The sequence below is a fragment of the Eptesicus fuscus genome, chromosome 5 (genome assembly GCF_027574615.1).
Source record: "Eptesicus fuscus isolate TK198812 chromosome 5, DD_ASM_mEF_20220401, whole genome shotgun sequence".
NCBI classification, from domain to species: domain Eukaryota; kingdom Metazoa; phylum Chordata; class Mammalia; order Chiroptera; family Vespertilionidae; genus Eptesicus; species Eptesicus fuscus.
The window spans coordinates 83,350,590-83,370,249 of NC_072477.1; the positions used below are offsets into that span (position 1 = coordinate 83,350,590).

Genomic DNA, 19,660 nt, shown 5'->3' on the forward strand with positions numbered 1-19,660 from the left:
ACTCAAGTTATAAATTTTAAAAACCCACACAAACATTAATTTTATAAAATTCCTCTCTGGATTGACAAGTAATAAAAATACTGTGCTAAATTAATTAACATCCATATCATATTTAAATCCAAATCCTAGTTAAGTGCCCATGATGATAATTAATGGAGAAGTTTAATATAGTCAACAATAATTATTTAGTGAACACTTACTGCCAGATGGTACACAAGGCACTGGAGATGATGATAGAAAAAATGTTAAAATATGTGAGTGATTTATAGTAGATCTCATATCATCTTTACCAAAAATCCTATGGTGTTATTATTACACTAGAGGCCCGGTGCACGGGATTCGTGCACTGGTGGGGGGTGTAACCTGTGGGGATCAACCTGCTGTGGGAGCACTGCTCATCCTGGTCAGTAGAGCGGCTGTGGACCTGCCCTCTGAGCTCATCCCCGTCAGCCATCCCACTGTGGGAGCACACTGACCACTAGGGGGCAGCCCCTGCATTGAGTGTCTGCCCCTTGGTGGTCAGTGTGTGTCATAGTGACTGGTCAACCAGTCGTTCTGGTCATTCCACCATTGAGTCGCTGAGCTTTTATTGTATAGGATGTGCAAGTTAGATAACCATGGCCCCTTTCCTCACGCAGTATCCTCTACTTTAGGAAAAGTTATTATGAATAAAGTGTGATAAATATTACTGAAGAAGTCACCTGATACAAAGAGTTGCCTGACACAAAGTTGGTGTTTCAGGTAGGACTTCTTGGAAGAGGATATACGTGCTGAGTCATGAAAGATCGATAGAAGTTTGCCAGGCAAATGGAGAGAGGATGAAGGTGCATATCAATTGCACCAGTTGCAAAACAAGAAGGTGTAAAGGGGCACTGGAAGAAAGACAGACATTATAATATCCTATATAATAAAAGGCTAATATGCAAATTATTCCCTAGACCGGGAGTTCAACATGGGGGTGGGGCTGGCCGGCCAACCACCCGTGCCCCCTTCTGCCAGCCCTGCCCCAATCAGGGTCAGGGCCAGCTGGCCAACCACCCACGGCCCCTGGACGGCCCACACCAAATCAGCACCCCCACCCCAATCATGGGTGGGGCCAGCCAAGCCAACCAACCGTGGCCCCTCCCTCTGGCTGGCCCTGACCCAATAGCCCCCATCCATGCATGAATTCATGCACTGGGCCCCTAGTAAATAGTAAGAAATGCTAATATTTTGTGGAAGATAATATCAACAAAACTTGCTGATTTGTTAGATTCACTCATTTACTGGTAACTTATATGTATTGTGCTTACTAGGTATCAGGCTTTGTTTTAGGCACAAAAGATTATACAATAAAGAAGAAAGATAATGTCCCTGCCCTTCTGGAACTTTATTCTAGTGGGAAAGAAAAATAAATAATAGTTAAATAGATAATTCATGGCACACAGCTATCAGTCCAGCATCACCCACTTCTCGCATTAGTTTCTTCCCAGAATTACTTTCTCCCCAGATACAACCAAACAACTAACAATTGTCACTTCCAAACTAGATCATTTCCTCCATTTCAGATACTTTTTGCAACTTCTGGGGTTTAACTCCCTACTCAGATATGATGCTCATTGGCTGACCAATTCATAATATTAGTAACTTCCTCTGGACTCCTGATTCTAGCCTGTCTCTTGGCTTCCAGAATGTTGATGTCTCTTGGCTTCCAGAATGTTGATATACCTACCTGGACTTGCTGCTTATATATCATCATTATATGACCCCTGGGATACATCTTTCAGTATGATAGGTTACTGACCCTGTCATGACCTCTTGAACTATCTGACGTCTGACTTTTCACTTTCATTAACTAATGACCACAGCTCCAATTGACCATGAAAGCTAAATCTGTTAATCTTACATTTAGGGGTTCAACTCTCATCCAAGATACAGATGTTGCTTAACAGTACTGTTAGTCATTCTAGCATGTTTATCATTCCTATCTAATGGATAAACACACAGTGATGCCCTTTATCAAGCAAAGAAGAAGGTATTAGGAAAGACAGTTTAATGTGATAACCAAATGAAGAACCCAAATGATCTTGAGGCCAGTGAGTACTTGAAGGAACTGTGAAAACATTTCCTGGTTGTAAAATGAATAAGTCCTAATGATCTAATGTATAATATGGGTGACTATAGTTGATGACACTGTATTGTATAATTAAAGTTAACTGGGAGATTAGAACTTAAAAGTTCTCATACAAAAAGGTAAATATAATTTAGAGAGTTGAGATAACTGTTAGGATTTGAACCTTGTGAGTCTATGTTGTAGTGATTATATAACTATTATTGCAAGTGCATATACATTTGAAAGTTTTAAAAAGTTAATTTCAAATTTTATATGGTGGCCATGGCATCAACTAAGAGATGTGACTAAATACTTTGTCCTTGCCTACTAGTCTTAAAGAGATAAAGACACCAAACCATCTTTATAAATAATATTTATTTATTTATTTTTAAATTATAGGTCTTTAAATCACGATAAAGCAAGATACTAAAATCTTATATATTTGTTCCAAGATTAATCCTGTGCAATTAATGTTTACTATAGTATGTGTCAAGTTTCTTCCATTTTCACTACAATGCTTGAAAACTGTTAGTAAGAAAAGTTCCTTTTTTATGAAAAATTCAAATCTAAAGAAGATCCTTACCCATTGATAAACACCTGCTTCAGACACAGATTAATTATAAGTGAAGAAACTCCATAAAAGTTAATTTATTAGTACACAGGGTATGATTTATCAATATTACTACTAAAAAATTAAGGAAGAGATGCACTGTATTTCCTTAAATAAATGGGATAAATCTAAAATTGTAATTGAAATATTTCACAGTTTTACAGTTTTGGCTAAGAATCACGCCTACTTACCCACCTCAGAAGAATTCCAATTTTCAAGTTTTAAAATCTCACCATAAAAAAACAATAAATGCAAATAGATGATTGACATAAATTTCAAGACAGTAGAAAGAAACAGTGTGAAGGAAGGGGCATACAAAGGGTTTTCAGGGTTATGCTATTTCACTAATTCTTCACTGGAATAGTTGGTCAGAGTTCTTTAGAGGAAAAGAACCAATAGAATATATATATAGAACTAATTCACATGTAATTACGGAGGCTAACAAGTCCCAAGATTGGCAGTCAGCAAGCTGAAGAGCCTATGAGATATGTAGTTCCAGTCTCAAACTATAGGCAGGAGAAGACCAGGCAGACTGGCCTCCCTTACTCTGCTTTTTTGTTCTAGTCAGACCTTCAGGGGACTGCATGAGGCCCACATACACTGGGGAGGGAAATCTGCTTAACTCAGTTTATTGATTCAAATGTTCATCCCCTCCAAAATGGCTCTGATAGATACACCCAGAATAATGTTTAATCAAATAATTGGGTATACGTGGCCATCATGGTTACCTACACTGATATTCACTGGTGTTCACAATTATCTCAAGTATATATATATATATATATATATATATATATATATATATATATATACTCTGTGTGTATTTTCTTTATATATTTAATATGAAGAGCTGAAGTCAAAATCACTATGACAACTGGCACTAGAACTTATGTTATCAAACGTAGTAAAAATTAAAATATAGACACCTAAAATTGGGTCTTGAATAAATAAATGGAGACGAGACAAATATTCCTTCCAGAATAATTCAATTTAATACATGTAATTATTCCCCCTTCCAGAGGGAGGAACTTGTCTTCCCCTCTGCTTGTTCTCATTGAGAATTCTCCATACAGCTCTACATTACCATGTTCTCAGGATCAACAAGCTATGATGGGATCATAACCTGAAACAACTTCTGGGGAAAATAAAATAGAACAAGATGAGATTCAGAGTTAACCAGAAATTTTTCATTTTCTAGAACTTACCTTCCCCTCTAGGTCTCTTAATAGAGGCCTAAAGTGCTACAGAGCAGGGAAAGAAAAAGTTCGTCTCCAGTGAAGAAACCTGGCCAAGCCCAACTAACATAGTGATGAAGGTTAACATCATCAGTAAAGTTGTGTCAATATCACATACCTGATGCCATGCAATAGGAAGTGTATTCTCATTAGTAAAAACTTAAATATTTGTGGGTACTTTTTAACCAAATATCCACAACTCCAATTTAATCATGAGAAAAACATCAGATAAACCCAGCAGATGCTCTACAGAATACCTGGTCCGTCTTCCTCAAAACTTTTTCTGAAAAACAAGGACAGTCTGAGAGACTATCCGAGGCTAGAGACTGGAGAAATGTAACAACTAAATGCAGTGTGATACTCAGGACTGGGTCCTGGAGCAGAAGTAGAGCATTAATGGCAAACAAATGGGTCATTAAAATCATGTACCAATGTTGATTTCTTAGCTTTGACAAATATACCATAATAATGTAAAATGATAACCGTAGTGAAAATATATAAACCTGGGAGATGTAAACTCTCTGTATTACCTTTACAACTTTTCTATAAATATAAAACTATTCAAAAGTTAAAAAGTTTATTAAAAAACTTTCAGGTTTTGACTACTGAGTCACTTGCTAGGGCAGTATCACCTATGGCGGCCAGTCTAATTGCAACCTGGCAAGAAGCATTTGTGCTTGTGTCACTTGTTTTGTGTGTTAAGTACTCCAAGAGACCAAAAGTAGTTTTCAGTCATTGGAGACAGAAAACCAAGGCCTCTGCTCAGCACCAAATGTTTTATTTTATTTTTTTTATTGTATTACAATTTTTTATTTAGATTTTATTTTTATTTTTTTTTGTTTTTTTTTCAAATTTTTTTTTATTAAGGTATTATATGTGTACATATCTTACCATTGCCACCAAATGTTTTAAAAGCATTAAACTAGCAAGAGTAGAGATTCATATGTGAGATACTCCTGAGGTTCCTGTTAAACTTGAAGAACAACAAAATGAATCTAGCATGCTCAATGTATACATATTACACATGAGCTAGGTAGAAAGGCAGGTTTTTGAGTCTATAGAATTAAGCAAATATTTTTCATTAAAATGTTATAATAATTGTCATAATAACATATCATAAAGTCTAATGTGTCTTTTAACTTTAAAATTTTCCAAACATTTTACCTCCTTAAAGCCACAATTAAATTCTTCTTTTCAAATTGGTATCCATTTATGAAATCCTAAATTGCCAAGCCAAGCATATCCATCATGAACAAGTATTTTCAGAGTAACTACTATATGTCTGCCACTAAGTTAATTGTTATATGGACTTTTTAAGAACTATAACATACTGTTCTGGTCCTTTAGTATAGTTAATCTTCTTGAGTATGTAAGATCAATATGCATCCAGTACATCCATTTTAGCAAACTTGGGTCTTGCTCTATCATTGCTTTTCATGCCCTGATTGCACAGTAAGTTAATTTTTTATAGGTCAGTTCTCACAAACATAAATGATTTTTAAGTGCTCAAAATTCATATAGTGAAAAATCTTACATGGGAGCAACATTAACACATGAGCAAATAAATTCAACTTAGACCTTTAAACTTGTAGGAACATCAAAATATAAAAGATGGAGCAAACTAATTTCAAACTATCCAACTTTAATTTCAGAACAGTTATGCCTAGTCACTGGGAAGAAATGTGTCTCTGGGTGGAGTGTCTATACCAGATCTTTATTGTTTTCTAATATGCATCATTCCTAAATAATCTGATTGTGAATGACTTATTTTACTCTTCATCTTTTTTTTTAATAGAGGACCACCTGCTGTGTCTCATTGAGAATTCTCCACACAGCGCTACATTATCATGTTCTCAGGATTAGCAAGTTATAATGATCAGAACCTCAAAAAACTTCTGGGGGGAATAAAAATAAAATAAGATGAGATCCAGAGTTAGCCAAAAATTTTTCACTTTCTAGAAACTGAAAAGTTGAAATTGCTTCATAACATGAAAAAAAAATCCTGAGCTTGATTCAAATAAAAATTTTTTTGTTAAAATTTATATAGGAAAGAAATATTTAGTATATTTATGTGTGGACTCCACTTTGAGCCTAAAGTCAACGCTGGTAACAGGCTATAGATGTCTTCAAAATACTTAGAAAAGTGGAGGTACAAATATATTCTGGTATAGTATTGCTCTTTTCAAATACATCTTTCTATTTTATTCCTCCATACTGGCATAATGAATAGCGTTATTGCTGTTTAAGACTTAAAACAGCTGCATTTCTAATTTTGGCAGATTATGAGGGATTTTTATATGGGTTGCATGTTAAAAGCAAATAAACGACATGCCAACCAGCAGAATGAGAGTGCTGGGCAGATGGTGGCACGGCTCAGTTATTGAATTGAAGTGCTATGTGCCACCAATCATGGAACATCAAAGATGTATATTTGGCAGTTTTTCAAGTGAAGCCCAATCCGTTACCTCAAACAAAAACAATTTATACCCGCAAGGTCTTTAGACAGCCACTCAGTAGCTATTCCCCATTGGCCTTTGTGAAAACAGGCAGCCTTTAATAACTTTATTTCACTGATTTGAAGATATATACAATTCCGCCTTTCCTCCTCTAGGTTCTCCTATCATGCTGTGGGGTGTGTGTGTGTGTGTGTGTGTGTGTGTGTGTGTGTGTGTGTGTGTGTTGAGAGATGAATATGGAAACAAAGTATCTGCCATAATCCTACCCATTACTAAGGGGATTATTGCTGCACAGGAAGAAGGCATTCTAACATGTCCCCATAGTGAAAAAGAAAATCCATCCATATAAGAGCAAGAAACAATACTGACCAATATTAATCTTCATTAATCAAGCTTGATCAATACATGCTTTACACTTCATTCAGAATACTACTATACAAATTTCCCAAAAACCGAGTTAATTTTTCTTGAGAATAAACAGCTGGGCAATATACCAAAAAAATGTTTGGCCTTTTACATTCCTAATTGCATGTTATCTTTCCTACCTTGGACAACATCCATTATCAATCACGGGTATCTTTTATGTTTAGTATGTTTTTGTAAATATATATATATGTGTGTGTGTGTGTGTGTGTGTGTATGTGTATACTTATTTTATATATATATATATATATAGGTATATATATATATATATATATATATATATATATATATATATACACACATACATACCCTTTTGGGAAAATGTGAGATAAAAAAAGAAATGATGCCATTCATAAATTGTACAAGTAGTCTATATACCATACCATGATGCAGTATTATTCTTAATGAGCTTTTTTTTTCTTTTTTCTGATCTACTTTCCTTCCCCGTTCCTTTCTAAGACGATATGACCAGATCCTTATATCCTAGGTAATGTGTTAGATACTTCACATTATTATCAAGTCAATCTCAATTTGAAGTTGAGAAAACTGGCACCCAAACACTAGATAGCTTCCCCAATGCCACAGAGCTAATCAATAGGTAACTAGGAATTGAACTTAGGCAGTTTGGTTCTGGAGTTGGTACTTTTAATCACTAGGGAGTTCTGTAACTCACACAGTGAAATAAGATATATTAAGAAACCCTGGGGAAATTGTCTATTCTGCCAAACACAAAGAATTAGTATATAACTAATTAGTGATTAGTCAGTGATGTAGTATTGACTTGTATATGAGAAATGGCCTGTGAATTCAGACTTGAAAGGCCAAGGCCAAAGCAGGAAAAATAATTACATGTCATCTGAGTAACATTATTCATAAAACAGAGCTGTCTGGGGTACGAAAGTCCAAAGAATTTAGACTATGAAAAACCCACAGGATGATATAGTGGACACTTTCTCCCAGGAGATATTGATAATAAATATGGTACCAAAATTATCAGGTGTGCCTTTTGTAACATCTCTCAATATGTCATATCAAAGAACATTTTAGTAAAAGCATTTCTGCAGGGCACGCGCCCACGTGTGTGTGTGTTTGTGTGTGTGTGTATGTGCGCGCGTGCACATGTGAGCGTAATCTGTTACAGATCTTTAGCAGTAACATTGATTTATGTAGCTGCTCTGTTCAATAGAATTTTTGTTGATGAAGATGTTCTGTATGAATATGGCAGCTATTAGCCAATGTGACTGTTAAACACCTGAAATGCAGTTAGTATGATTGAGGAACTGCATTTTAATTGTACTTGATTTTAGTTAATTTAAATTTAAATAGCCTCACATGACAGTGGCTAGCTCACATGACAGGGAAGACTAGAGGAATGGTTGGATTGTGTATCTCTCAGCTGATTCTCATGAATAGAATTTCATATTTTTTAACAGATGGACAAAATAAAAATCTAGTTTTATTCTCTAGTTTGAGGCTAGAGCACAAGAATTTTGTGTTGTCAAATTCAGCAACAAAGTATTTTTTTTTCAAAGGTTCTGACTTGAAAAAAAAATCACCTCTATATAGAAGCAAGCCAAGGAAATACATTTCACAATCTACGACTATTGACTAAAACATTTTATATTTTATGCTCAGATTCTGTAACTCGTCTATTTTGGTATTTCTGCTGTGTCAAAGTCTTCGTTTTTCAGTTGGAGTGCAATTTTTGGAAAGGAGCTCAGAGTTAAATCTGATAAATAAGGTAGATTAAGAAGTCTTTTCTGTATTTCATAAACTAATTCATGTAAAAGGCAAAAAGAACAAGCTAACATCACACTATATTTTCTAGGATTCTGAATATGCAAAGTCATCTGAGATTCCATTTACCGTCAAGGCCCTAATGTGGTAAGGTTTATGTACATGAGACTTAAATTTCCACCCTAGGAAGCACATATACGGAATTTTTGGTTACACAGAGACCAGCGAACACAGAGAAAAAGGCCCCTTTGTGTGGTTTTTCCTTGCCCCTGTTTTCTTTTCCTGTTTATCTGGATGAACTATATTGTCCTCAATTAGAGAAGTAATAGATGAAAAGAGAAAGAAAGGAAAAACTATGATTTCTGGCTAGATATCTACTTGCCAGATGGTGAAGAACCAGGCCTTTGGCTAATTCTGTGAACAGAGGGGCATGGTATGTCCGTCTCTGAGAACCATGGTATGTACATGGACAGAGATCTATGGAGACTTACGTTCCAGTTGTGGAGCACATGACTCAGCTTTTCCTATAGACCTGAGGCACAGACGGAGTTCATGAGGAGGGAAGAGAGGGAGCCGCAGGAAAGGCTAGCCGGCACCCCAGGATATCAGTCCTTGTTCCTTCCAGAGCCAGAGACTAGCTCCAGGGTCACCCGTCTGAGCTCTCATGCAGGTATGGAACACTGAGGTACAGATGAGGAAATGACAATTGATGAAGGCAAGTGAGATTAGTTTTGGGAGGAGAACATCAAAAGAGAGTGACTACTGAATACATTTTAGAAAGCAAGAATATCTGGGAGAAAAGAGCAATGGTTGAAAAATTAATTTTTTAAAAAGTGAATTGAGTTCGGTAGCAAATGGGGTTTCTTGGTCACAGTGATGAACATGACCCGGGAGTAGCAGTAATTAGAGGGGAAAATAACTGGTATTCTATGGATTTGGTCTTGAGAAATGTTGTGAAAGACACTGCAATGATTTGAAAGCCGAACTGGATTTCTAAAAATAAATAATATCTAAAACTGGATTTCTAAAAATAAATAATATCTAAAAAATAATTATTGAAAATATGTAGAGGATAGCAAGAATCCAGAAAAAGTATTAGTCAGATGACAATAAGACTTATATTACTAATAGATTAGGCCAAGGCGAGCCAATTGCAAGCATTGAAATTCAATTCCAACAGAACAGTGGTAGCTTTTGAGTATCATATATAGAGCATCAATTTACTCACTCGTTTGCTGGTTTGTACATTTTAATTCATTCATTTATTCACTCAACAAATAGACATTGATTGCATGTGATATGCCAAGTCCTGGGGACTCAATATAAAAATAAATGGCTCCTGCTTCAAGAAATGTACAGTTTAGTGGGATAGAGGTGGGGCAGGAGAGTTGACTATTCTGTATTTGCCAGGCATCTTATGAAATGTTTTATATTTATTATTATGACACCTATAGCCTAACCTTACATTGTAGATATTGTTATTGCTATTTCACAGGTGATGGATCAAGACTCAGGGAAATGAGCTGTCTTGCCAAACAATATATAAGAAATAAATGACAGGTCTGGGACTCAGACCAAAGTCTTTGCCTGGAAGTCCACTAAGTATCGAATTGAAGTTATGTGAATAGATGCCATAAAAAATATGATGCATATTTCTGAGTTATTATATGTAAAGCACTTAGTGCCTGACACATCATAAATGCTGTATGTCCTTAATCACCATCGCTATTGTTTTCATAATTTCTTAAAGAACAACATGGGGAGAAATATCATTTATTCAGAATCAAGCAAAAGAAATACAATGTAGCAACATGCAAAATGTGCATAAAATTTTCAAATTAAATAATTTTCTTCAAACCACTTTTCCCTTTAGGGTTTGTCTCATGTGCCATGTTACCTGAGATAATGTCTCCATTCTGCCTTGACACTAAGGGAGGGGTCCTTGGGTAAAAAAGCCACATCTCCCTGGAGAATCCACACCAAGAAAAAAATCACAGAGAAAACCATCAAAGTAACTAAGGTTGCCTGGCCCCTAGATCTCCACTGAAGTCACAATTAGGGTGGACAGGAACTCTACGGAAACATTCCAACCTGCCTGCACTTACATTCATTTGTCTATGAAAATGGTTTAGTGTGGCACAAAGAAACTAGAACCAGTTTACTTAAAAGATAAGGGCAGAAACAGAATTAATATTAACAATAACAAAAAGGAGATGCTGAAGACACACTAATATAAACCATACTTAGAAGAAAAGAGTAATGACCTGTAATCTTGCATTTAAATTTTCCATTGTTACAGAACCACCCGCACGGATAATTGCAACAAAAGTTGGACAGGAATTGGCACCACTCAGCCCGACATATTTAGATGTCCAAGAACAACTACAAAGAATTATAAATTGAGTACTAAAGGCCAGGTCTTTTATAAGCTTCATTATCCAAGCAGTATTAGGGCTAGGAAAGTGCTCCCCATGATTAATTCTGCTTCCTTAAAAGCAAGCAAACAAAGCTATATCTATAGAATGTCCTCAGTAGAAATAATAATGCAGGAATGCAATGTATCACTCGAGGGTTTTCTCTTCCGCCTATGTTTCAGAGGGGGACCAAACACTGCTAAGCAATGTAGTTTCTGAGAGAAATGGATATAACTGGCACAATGCCATATAAATCAACAACTTATACTCTCTATAAATGAAGGAGGATCCTGCTAGAATTTTTTTTTATCATATACTTATTCTGGCTTATGTTTTAGATGCCAAATCTGAGTAATAGAAAACCTGGTCATAAGAATGTCTTAAATATAGTGACCCTAAGACGCTGTTTCAATTTTTATCAGAGTTGTGAAATTAGCTGATGAGATCCTGTTTAAGCAGGTTACTTTATTATTTCAGATTTTTGTATTGTAACTCCGCAGACAAGAGCCTCCAGGATTTGCTTAATGTGATAACAGTTTGTAGAACTATTTAGTATTTATTTTTTTTATGAGAAATGGGAAACATGGTTCTGTAATAAAAATCATGGCAATGAAACTTGTGCCTCAGTACTTATTCGGTTGTTACAAATACCATCAATGCTTCCCTGAAATATAAACTATCTTACTGTAGTAGGAATTCTTTGAACAGGTCCTCAAGCATTCCTGTTTACTGGTCCAAGTTCAAAGGGTTAGCTTGACAGTGAAGTGGTGTGAACAGCCACTGAACACTTCCATTCAAGCTCTGGTGCCACCTCTGCTCACTGTGGGAGGTGGGGGAGTTAAATTTATATTCCATAGCTTTTAAGATATCCGATTTCACTACCTCCCAGAGTCATTGCTAAGGAAACAAAATTACTTATGTAAACTGCTCCAAAAGCTTGTGATATTACATAAACAAAGACTTCTCCCTTCCTACCTCCTGCTTTTCCATGGTTCAAATATTCCCCTCCATGATAGAGGAGAGGCCTATGTGTACAGAAAATGGATATGCCCTCTCAGAACATTTGGAATCTATCTACCATGAGCACTGTATGACACTTTCATCCAATATAAACTCTTTTTTTTATTAAAAAATAAACAAAATCCCCTGAATCCCAGAGGTTATGCAACTTGTGCAAAATTACAAATGAAATAAATGGTACTTCATGCCCAAGAAATCAGTTCTTCAGCCCCTCGGGGCAATATCCAAACCATTTGGCAAACACATTGGACAAAAAAAGATAAGGACAAAACTTGAGATGGGGGTAGAAAACATGATCTCTCTTAAGTAGCTGTATCTATCCTTAGAGTACTCTTCATTTTCTCATTCTCCATCAACTATGACTAAATGGTGATTATATCTCTTTAATTTTACCTCTGAAACATTTGTTGATCTCCCTACCTCATGTTCAGCTGTCACTGCCTGAGAATAGGCCACACTCCCTCTGCCTGGGCTATAGCACTAACTTTTTTCAAGTGGTTTCCATCTCTAGATAGTGGGAAACAAATAACCACATATAGAAACGGCATTTTGCAAAAGTTATAAATAATGCAGCATAATCTGTTGCAAAAACTAATGAGAAAACACAAGAAAAATATGGCTTTTTACCATTAGTAAAAGATTCAACATTTAGCTCTAAGACTTTTAAAATTATGATTTTAGTTGAGAAATTCTTGTAGCCTTTGTCTATTTTTCATTTAATCACCTACAAGACAGACAGACACACACACACACACACACACATACACACAATTATTAGAGATGAAGCCCCAAAATACCTTAATAACAAAAACTAAAAGATCTTGGTCATGTGAACACAGTCCTGTTATTAATTTGCTTTGCTATGGCTGAATTATTAAGCTTTGATAGAGACCCATTATGAAGAAGACTTCAGATAAATTCCATGAACTTTATTTTATAGTTCAGTACAATACATTTGAGCTTGACTTTGGCTTTAGTAAGAGAAATTTCCATTTGCAGTGTTTTCCTACTTCATAACAACAGTAACAATGCTAATTCTCTGCTTAACAGACAATCTGACAGTGGTGGGAGTGTGTATGGTGGGGAACTGACCCAACCTATCCACCCAAAAGCAATCTTTTCCTGGCTTTCTGGGTCTAAAGCCACATTTTTCAAAAAGAAAAAGGGAGGCAAACCCAGCAAATTTGCTGGGAGCAGCCTAGTTAGTACTGACATATGATGAAAGATCTCAGCAGAAATGACATCAACAAGAGAAAATCTCTGGTATTGTCTGAAAAGGCAAGATTATTTAACCTTCCTCAAAATAAACAATTTCCACATTTTCTCTCATTTTTACTGTTCTCCTATGTCAGAAATATATTCCTATCGGTAGAATGTGGGCTAACCATAAGAAAAACCAGATTATATTTATGCAATTATGTTTATGTAACTACATAGTGAAATTTAATTTTTAAAGAAGAAAAACAAAATTTGGATAAATGAATTTTAACAATAAAATCATAGTGTTCCAGAGGGAAATTTCCATAGTATGCTTGTGTTTGAGAACTGGTCAAAGGCAATAGAGGGACACCCAGTATTTTGCGCCCCCACCCCCACTGCCACTACCCTCCTTACCCACTGCAGTTTGAATAAAGCTGATCTTTAACCACACCTCCAGGGAATGGCATATTTCTCTGACCAATCACAGCACTCCATCCTTTTCAGGGGCTGGTTCAGAAATGAGGATGTGATCTGAGCTCCCCCACAACCGTGGCCTGAAGTGTCTTAGTAGCTATCATTTGTCTTGCCTCAAATTATAAGGCAACACAATCCTGCCCACACCACAGGCACTAATTTCTTGTTGCTGCTGAGTGAATGCATTACCAGGAGACTTAAACTTCAGTTAACTTTGAGGATACATCTAGAAATAATATTTTTATAAAAATCGGTATTTTTATAAAATTTTGTCCATATGGTAACTTCTAATATAATAGTCAACTGACCAACTCCTACATGTTAATTGAGAACATATATGTTTATATGCCTATGGCAACGAGGGGCTGAGGGGAGAAGAGGCTGAACAGTGGTAAGGCCAGGTAGAAGGCGAATCTGCACTGAGCCAAACAGGCAGGGAACCGTATGTCTAGCAGTCACGTGTGACTCAGAATAGGAATGGCAAAAATGTCTGGTGAAGTCATTTAGATTACCGACAGGCACATCAGGCCCTTGGAGGCTACAAGAGAATACAGGGTAGTTGAGACTGCGTCGAAGTGATGCAAGTCATGCATATAGTCGGCTGTGTGCTCTGGGGAGAGAGAAAGGGACACATGCAGTCCAAAAATGGGAGGGAGTCAGTGGTTGACAACTACAGTGAAAAAGACAGGGAACGGGAATGTGCACTTGGTCACAATGGACGGCATGGAGGAGGAATGCGGCCAGATGGTGACCTCAGTGCAGGAGCCACGCTTTATAGGTGAGGTCAGGTCGGGACTGTGCTGCAGGCAACCGACAACAGCAGCGATAACAAGGAATCTGAAGTTATAAATTCCATGTTAACAATGCCAAAGGTGACTGGGTGCAGAAAATGAAGAGATTAGGAGTCCATGACTAAAAGAATGAGGCTTCAAGGAGGTCAATCACTGCAATGCAACAGTCGAAGGAAAACATAACTAGTGGAACAGGTGTCACTGGAACTGGAGGATGGCCCAGAAAACAAGCAGAAATGGACCTAGGGAACAAGGACGGACTGTTTCCCTCAACTCCTCACCTAAGAGTGGAGGACAGTGAGCAGCACGGCCTCCCTGAAGGCAGGGATGGAGCACCCCCTTCCGGGGAGCTGGGCTGCAAGTGAGGCAAAGTCAGGGGAGAAATAGCAGGCATCGGATCACCGGGGACTCGGGGCCTAAAAAGAGTATGAGAAAGAAGGTAAGAGGCAGACAGAAAAATAGGGTTGTAATATGGAAGGTTTTGGAGATGTTAAGGAAAAACTATTTTTAACATTTGTTGAGAAATTTACAACACTACTCAGTAGAGTGGGAGAGGAGCTAGAAAGAAGTTTACAGATAAATGCTAGAGACCTAAATATAATTGAGTAGCTGTATATTTAAATACACACACTGGAATCATTTAAGAGTTAAATGACTTGGGGGCAGTGGGGCTGTGGAGAGTGAGAAAAGGGCTCACCGGCTCTAGGCTCAGAATGGAAACTGGGCTGTTACAGAATGGCTCCTTTTAAATACCAATGACACCAATAAGAGTAGGAGAGGCCTTCCTCCTCCTGCAGCTGGGGAAGCAGGTGAGAGAAAGGGCTGGCCTTAGGTGCCCGCCCAGCAATTGCAGCCAGGGAGACAGGAGAGATGAAACATCGAGGGTGGATGGGAGAAGAAGCTGAGCTCCAGCACAGTGAAGTCTGGGTTGCAAGGATAGGAGAGGGAAGGCAGAATAAGGTTCCTGCGCAGCGGGGCCCTGGGAGGGCTGTGGCAGGAACTCAGTGTGGGGAAGGGCTGCAGGCAGGCAGTATCTCCAGCACACACACAGCGTGCATCCGATCTGTCTGGGACTATACTCTGAAGCACTTGACAACAAAAGTAAAATGGAAAGAAAAAATAAACTACACTTAGGAATGTAATTTTTAAAGTTTTAATATTTGCCACAAGGAAAAAGACTCATAAAACACATTACATTTCCCGCAAAGCAGTCTGGCTATGAGTTGAATGTAAATTGTGGTGAGAACAGATCCAGTGCCTGGTTCCCCTGAATAATTTATTTCAGGCGGCCCCTAGTGTTCAGAAACAGGAACCTGAACAAATGGCATGTCTAGACACTCCTATTGTGAGGCCAGGGTTCAGTAAGTCAATGTGAAAAGAGCCAAAGAAAAGAGAGAATCTAGTCAAAGCAAGTGATTTTTCCAAAAAAATTAACAAAAAACTACGAAAGGTTTTGCTTTTATTTATTTATTTATTTTTGTTTCTTTAGCAACTGGCCACCCTATAAACAAGAGTAACGTTACCACTTTAAATAGCAAAACGATTTGTTTTATAGCATCTATCTACACAACGAAAATATGGAAATTCCAGGACCTCATACAAGGATAGGTGATTGATAAAGACAAAGAGAATTAGACTTAAAGCAAAGACCAACTGAATTTTATCAGCGCACCCAAGTACTGAGCTCAGAACAAATTGAGGAACTTGAGGAAATGGAGTCCAGAATCATTAAAGCTAATGGATTTCCTTCCGTCAAAGAGATAGCAAGCAAAGAAGGCTGGAGGGGAGAAAGGCGTAATGCAATCTGAGTTTCTCAATGACTCAAACTTAACAAAAATAAACAATAAAAATCTGAACCTGCACTGAACGTTGCAAGGATCCCTGCTACAGCTGTTCTCTGGCACTTTAAAAAAAAAAAAAAATTCAATCATCCTTTCTTTTCCTGTATTGATAGGCACAGTCCTAACTTCTAAATCCTAAACAAGAAATACACATTTGGGCAGAGGGAAATGCAGCCATTTCTCAGGGAGTGAGTTAGCTAGTGTCACAGGGCATAGCCTGATACTGTAAATGCTGAGCTCTGGTTTTCAGCTTGGTCTTGGCTCAGCGCTACTGGATGTTTGACTCAACGAAAGCGACCGTTTCCTAGCCCTGCTGTTATTCCTTGGCTTCCAGACACTCAGTAACACTTGGGGGCCTGACATGCCTTAGCTTAGCTGTTGGAAAGTTTTTTGATTGCTTTTGCTGCTGTCCACATGATTCAAGATAATGAATGAAGGTATGGGAGTGTATCCTTGAGGGCTGGGGAGAGCGTGAAGTTGGGAGAAGTGACTGGGACAGTAATGGGTGTGGAGACAGCCAATTCAAAGGAAACTTCTTGTTTTTACCAAACTAATTTTGAAAGTATATGTCAACAGAGCCCTAAAATCTCCTTTTGGAACCGAGTTTGATGTATGTTTTCTATGATGCCTTCAAAACTATGTGCAAGAATTCTTCACATACTAATTATTAATCTGTGGAGAGAGAAAAAAAAGTATACTACCTGACAAGACCACTTCAATAAGATCGCCTTCCTGGATATCACTAGCCGTTTTCACCAGCTGAAGGATGTTTTCAGAGGTAGGGTCATGGCGAAACAGCAGGATCTTATCATACATTCCATAGAAACCACACTCGGGGAACTGCAAATACAAATATCACAACAGGTTACATGTCAAAATCGTCCTAAATTTAAAACAATAATGAAATAAATTAGTGTCAGGACAAAAATGCAAACTAATTAGAAAAGTTCAAAATATATAGAAATTAAAAATAAATGACAGAAATGACATTGACATGATTCCAAGTCACGAGGAAAGAAATAACATATCATTAGAGCAATAATGACCCAAGGATCTAATTAGCTAGAAAACAAGAGAATATGAGATTCAAAGAAATTTTTGGCTATAAGTTGGTGAAGAAATATAATAGGTGGAAAGAAGTGTACATTTTTATAGGGCCTATAGCAGTGGTCGGCAAACTGCGGCTCGCGAGCCACATGCGGCTCTTTGGCCCCTTGAGTGTAGCTCTTCCACAAAATACCACGGCCTGGGCGAGTCTATTTTGAAGAAGTGGCATTAGAAGAAGTTTAAGTTTAAAAAATTTGGCTCTCAAAAGAAATTTCAATCGTTGTATTGTTGATATTTGGCTCTGTTGACTAATGAGTTTGCTGACCACTGGCCTATAGCATTTCAATTGCATAAAAATGAGTCCGTTTATTACAAGCCCGTTAAACATACTATTGCATTTGTTTGCAAAAGAAAGGTCAGTCCATTCGGGCATGTTCCCAAATAAGAGATGACTCAATACATGGAAGCTTGTTCTCTGTGTGGGCAGTAGTGTCATCTAGATGCTCTGACTCAGGAAAGCACCAGAAGGGACAACCCAACTGTCCCTCTGTGGCTGCCCTTACATCCATTTCATTTCCATGCAATGTAGGTTAAATAGAAAAGTACAGCAGCTAAAAGCCAGTATGTTTTAAATAGAATGCCTCACTTATACTCCCCTTACAGAGATAAATCTAAGTTCATCACTCAAGAACTGTCTCCTGGTTGCACGCATATAATGAAAGCTAAACGAAGAATACTTTATCATGGACAAGCCTAGAAAAATTATAATGACAATTACTATTATAATACTAACCATCAATGTTATTCCCTCTCCTCCTTCTAAGGCAGGAAAAGGCCCTAAATTCAAACCATAGCTGAAACTGATTAATTCTGCTTTAAAAGTAGATTTGATCTGTTTTTGTTCATCAGTTTATGTTGTTCATAATATTCCACAAATGAGTGAGATCATGTGATATTTATCTTTCTCCAACTGACTTACTTGGCTTAGCATGATGCTCTCCAGGTCCATCCATGCTGTTGTAAATGGTCATCCTTAAAGATCTTAAAGCAAATTTCGAACTCATTACTAAACTGTCAATCCACAATCTTATGACCTTTTCTTGAAGGTCCAACTGCTCCAGCATTGGATATTTTCATTAAAATAAACCATGGATCAATCTAGGCTAACCTGATATGTAAAAAGGTCTCTTTTCTTGTATATGCCTTTTCCACACAAGCATTAAAGATTAGTTTTTATAAATTAATGTGTGTAATATAGTAGGAAAAGATTGAAAGGGGATAAAATTGTCTTTCTTGTTCCTAAAACTAGTGATGGTTCTGACACTTACATCAATAAAGGTGGATTTTAAGGGGCTGCTGTCGAGAAGAAATGTCTAGAATATGATATCTTTTGAGATTAATACTATATATTGTGATTTCTTCTTTTTCTTATTAATAAAATGAAGGGTTACATTTAAGTGAGACATTTTGTATGAATTAAAATTAAGTGCATTCAGAACATAACTCTTGGCTCTTAAGTGCCTGTTAGTGACTAGGCTTAAAACTACTTCTTCATATCACTTAGTAAAGTTGGCTGCCTTAAAATAAACAAAGAGCTGAAATGATGTAACTTCTTCCCCTCTAGGAATTAAAAAAATAGTTCCCTCTTTTTCGGCAATTTCTCCAATAATATTATTAGAATACAATGAAAGAAAGGGAACTCTAAAATAAAATTTTCCCAACAAGAAAATAAAGTTAATTGAAGTGTCATTTACATAATATAAAATGATTCTGAAATTATAAATCTAAATTTTGACAAACATCAATACCCATATAAACAAAATCATAAGACATGAAACATTTTCATCAAACTCCCCAAACTTTATTGTACCCACTTGTAGCCGATGCCACGCACAATTTTGATTCTAGGCACAGATCTACTTTCTGTCACCATAGATCAGTTGACCTGCTATAGCATTTCATACAAATGGAAGCATACAATATTACTTTGTATGCTTTTTTGGCTCAGTTCTTTTGCTCACTATAATGTTTTTGAGACTCATTCATACATACTGCATTTGAACTTCACCTATTTTTATTAGTTATTAGTATTTCATTACATGGGTCTATGATAATTGTTTATCATTTACCCACAGATGAACATTTCATTTTTATCCAGTTTGTGAGTATTGCAAATAAAAATGCTATGAACATTTTTGTGTAAGTTTTTCAGTGAGCATATATTTTTTTCATTTCATGTAAGTATCTAGGAACAGAATTTCTGAGCCACATGAATGATAAGTTTATGTTTACTCTATAAGTCTATCCCTATGCCAACACC

General features: G+C 36.9%; 1 protein-coding gene across 1 annotated transcript in view; it reads right to left on the reverse strand.

Annotated features, from left to right (window-relative positions):
- PRKD1 (protein kinase D1) overlaps positions 1-19,660 on the reverse strand; it is a 317,805-nt gene that overhangs the window by 130,518 nt on the left and 167,627 nt on the right. The window contains exon 2 of the mRNA XM_008152921.3: positions 16,995-17,133. Within this exon, the coding sequence (XP_008151143.2) occupies positions 16,995-17,133 (139 nt within the window). The remainder of the gene's footprint in view (positions 1-16,994; positions 17,134-19,660) is intronic.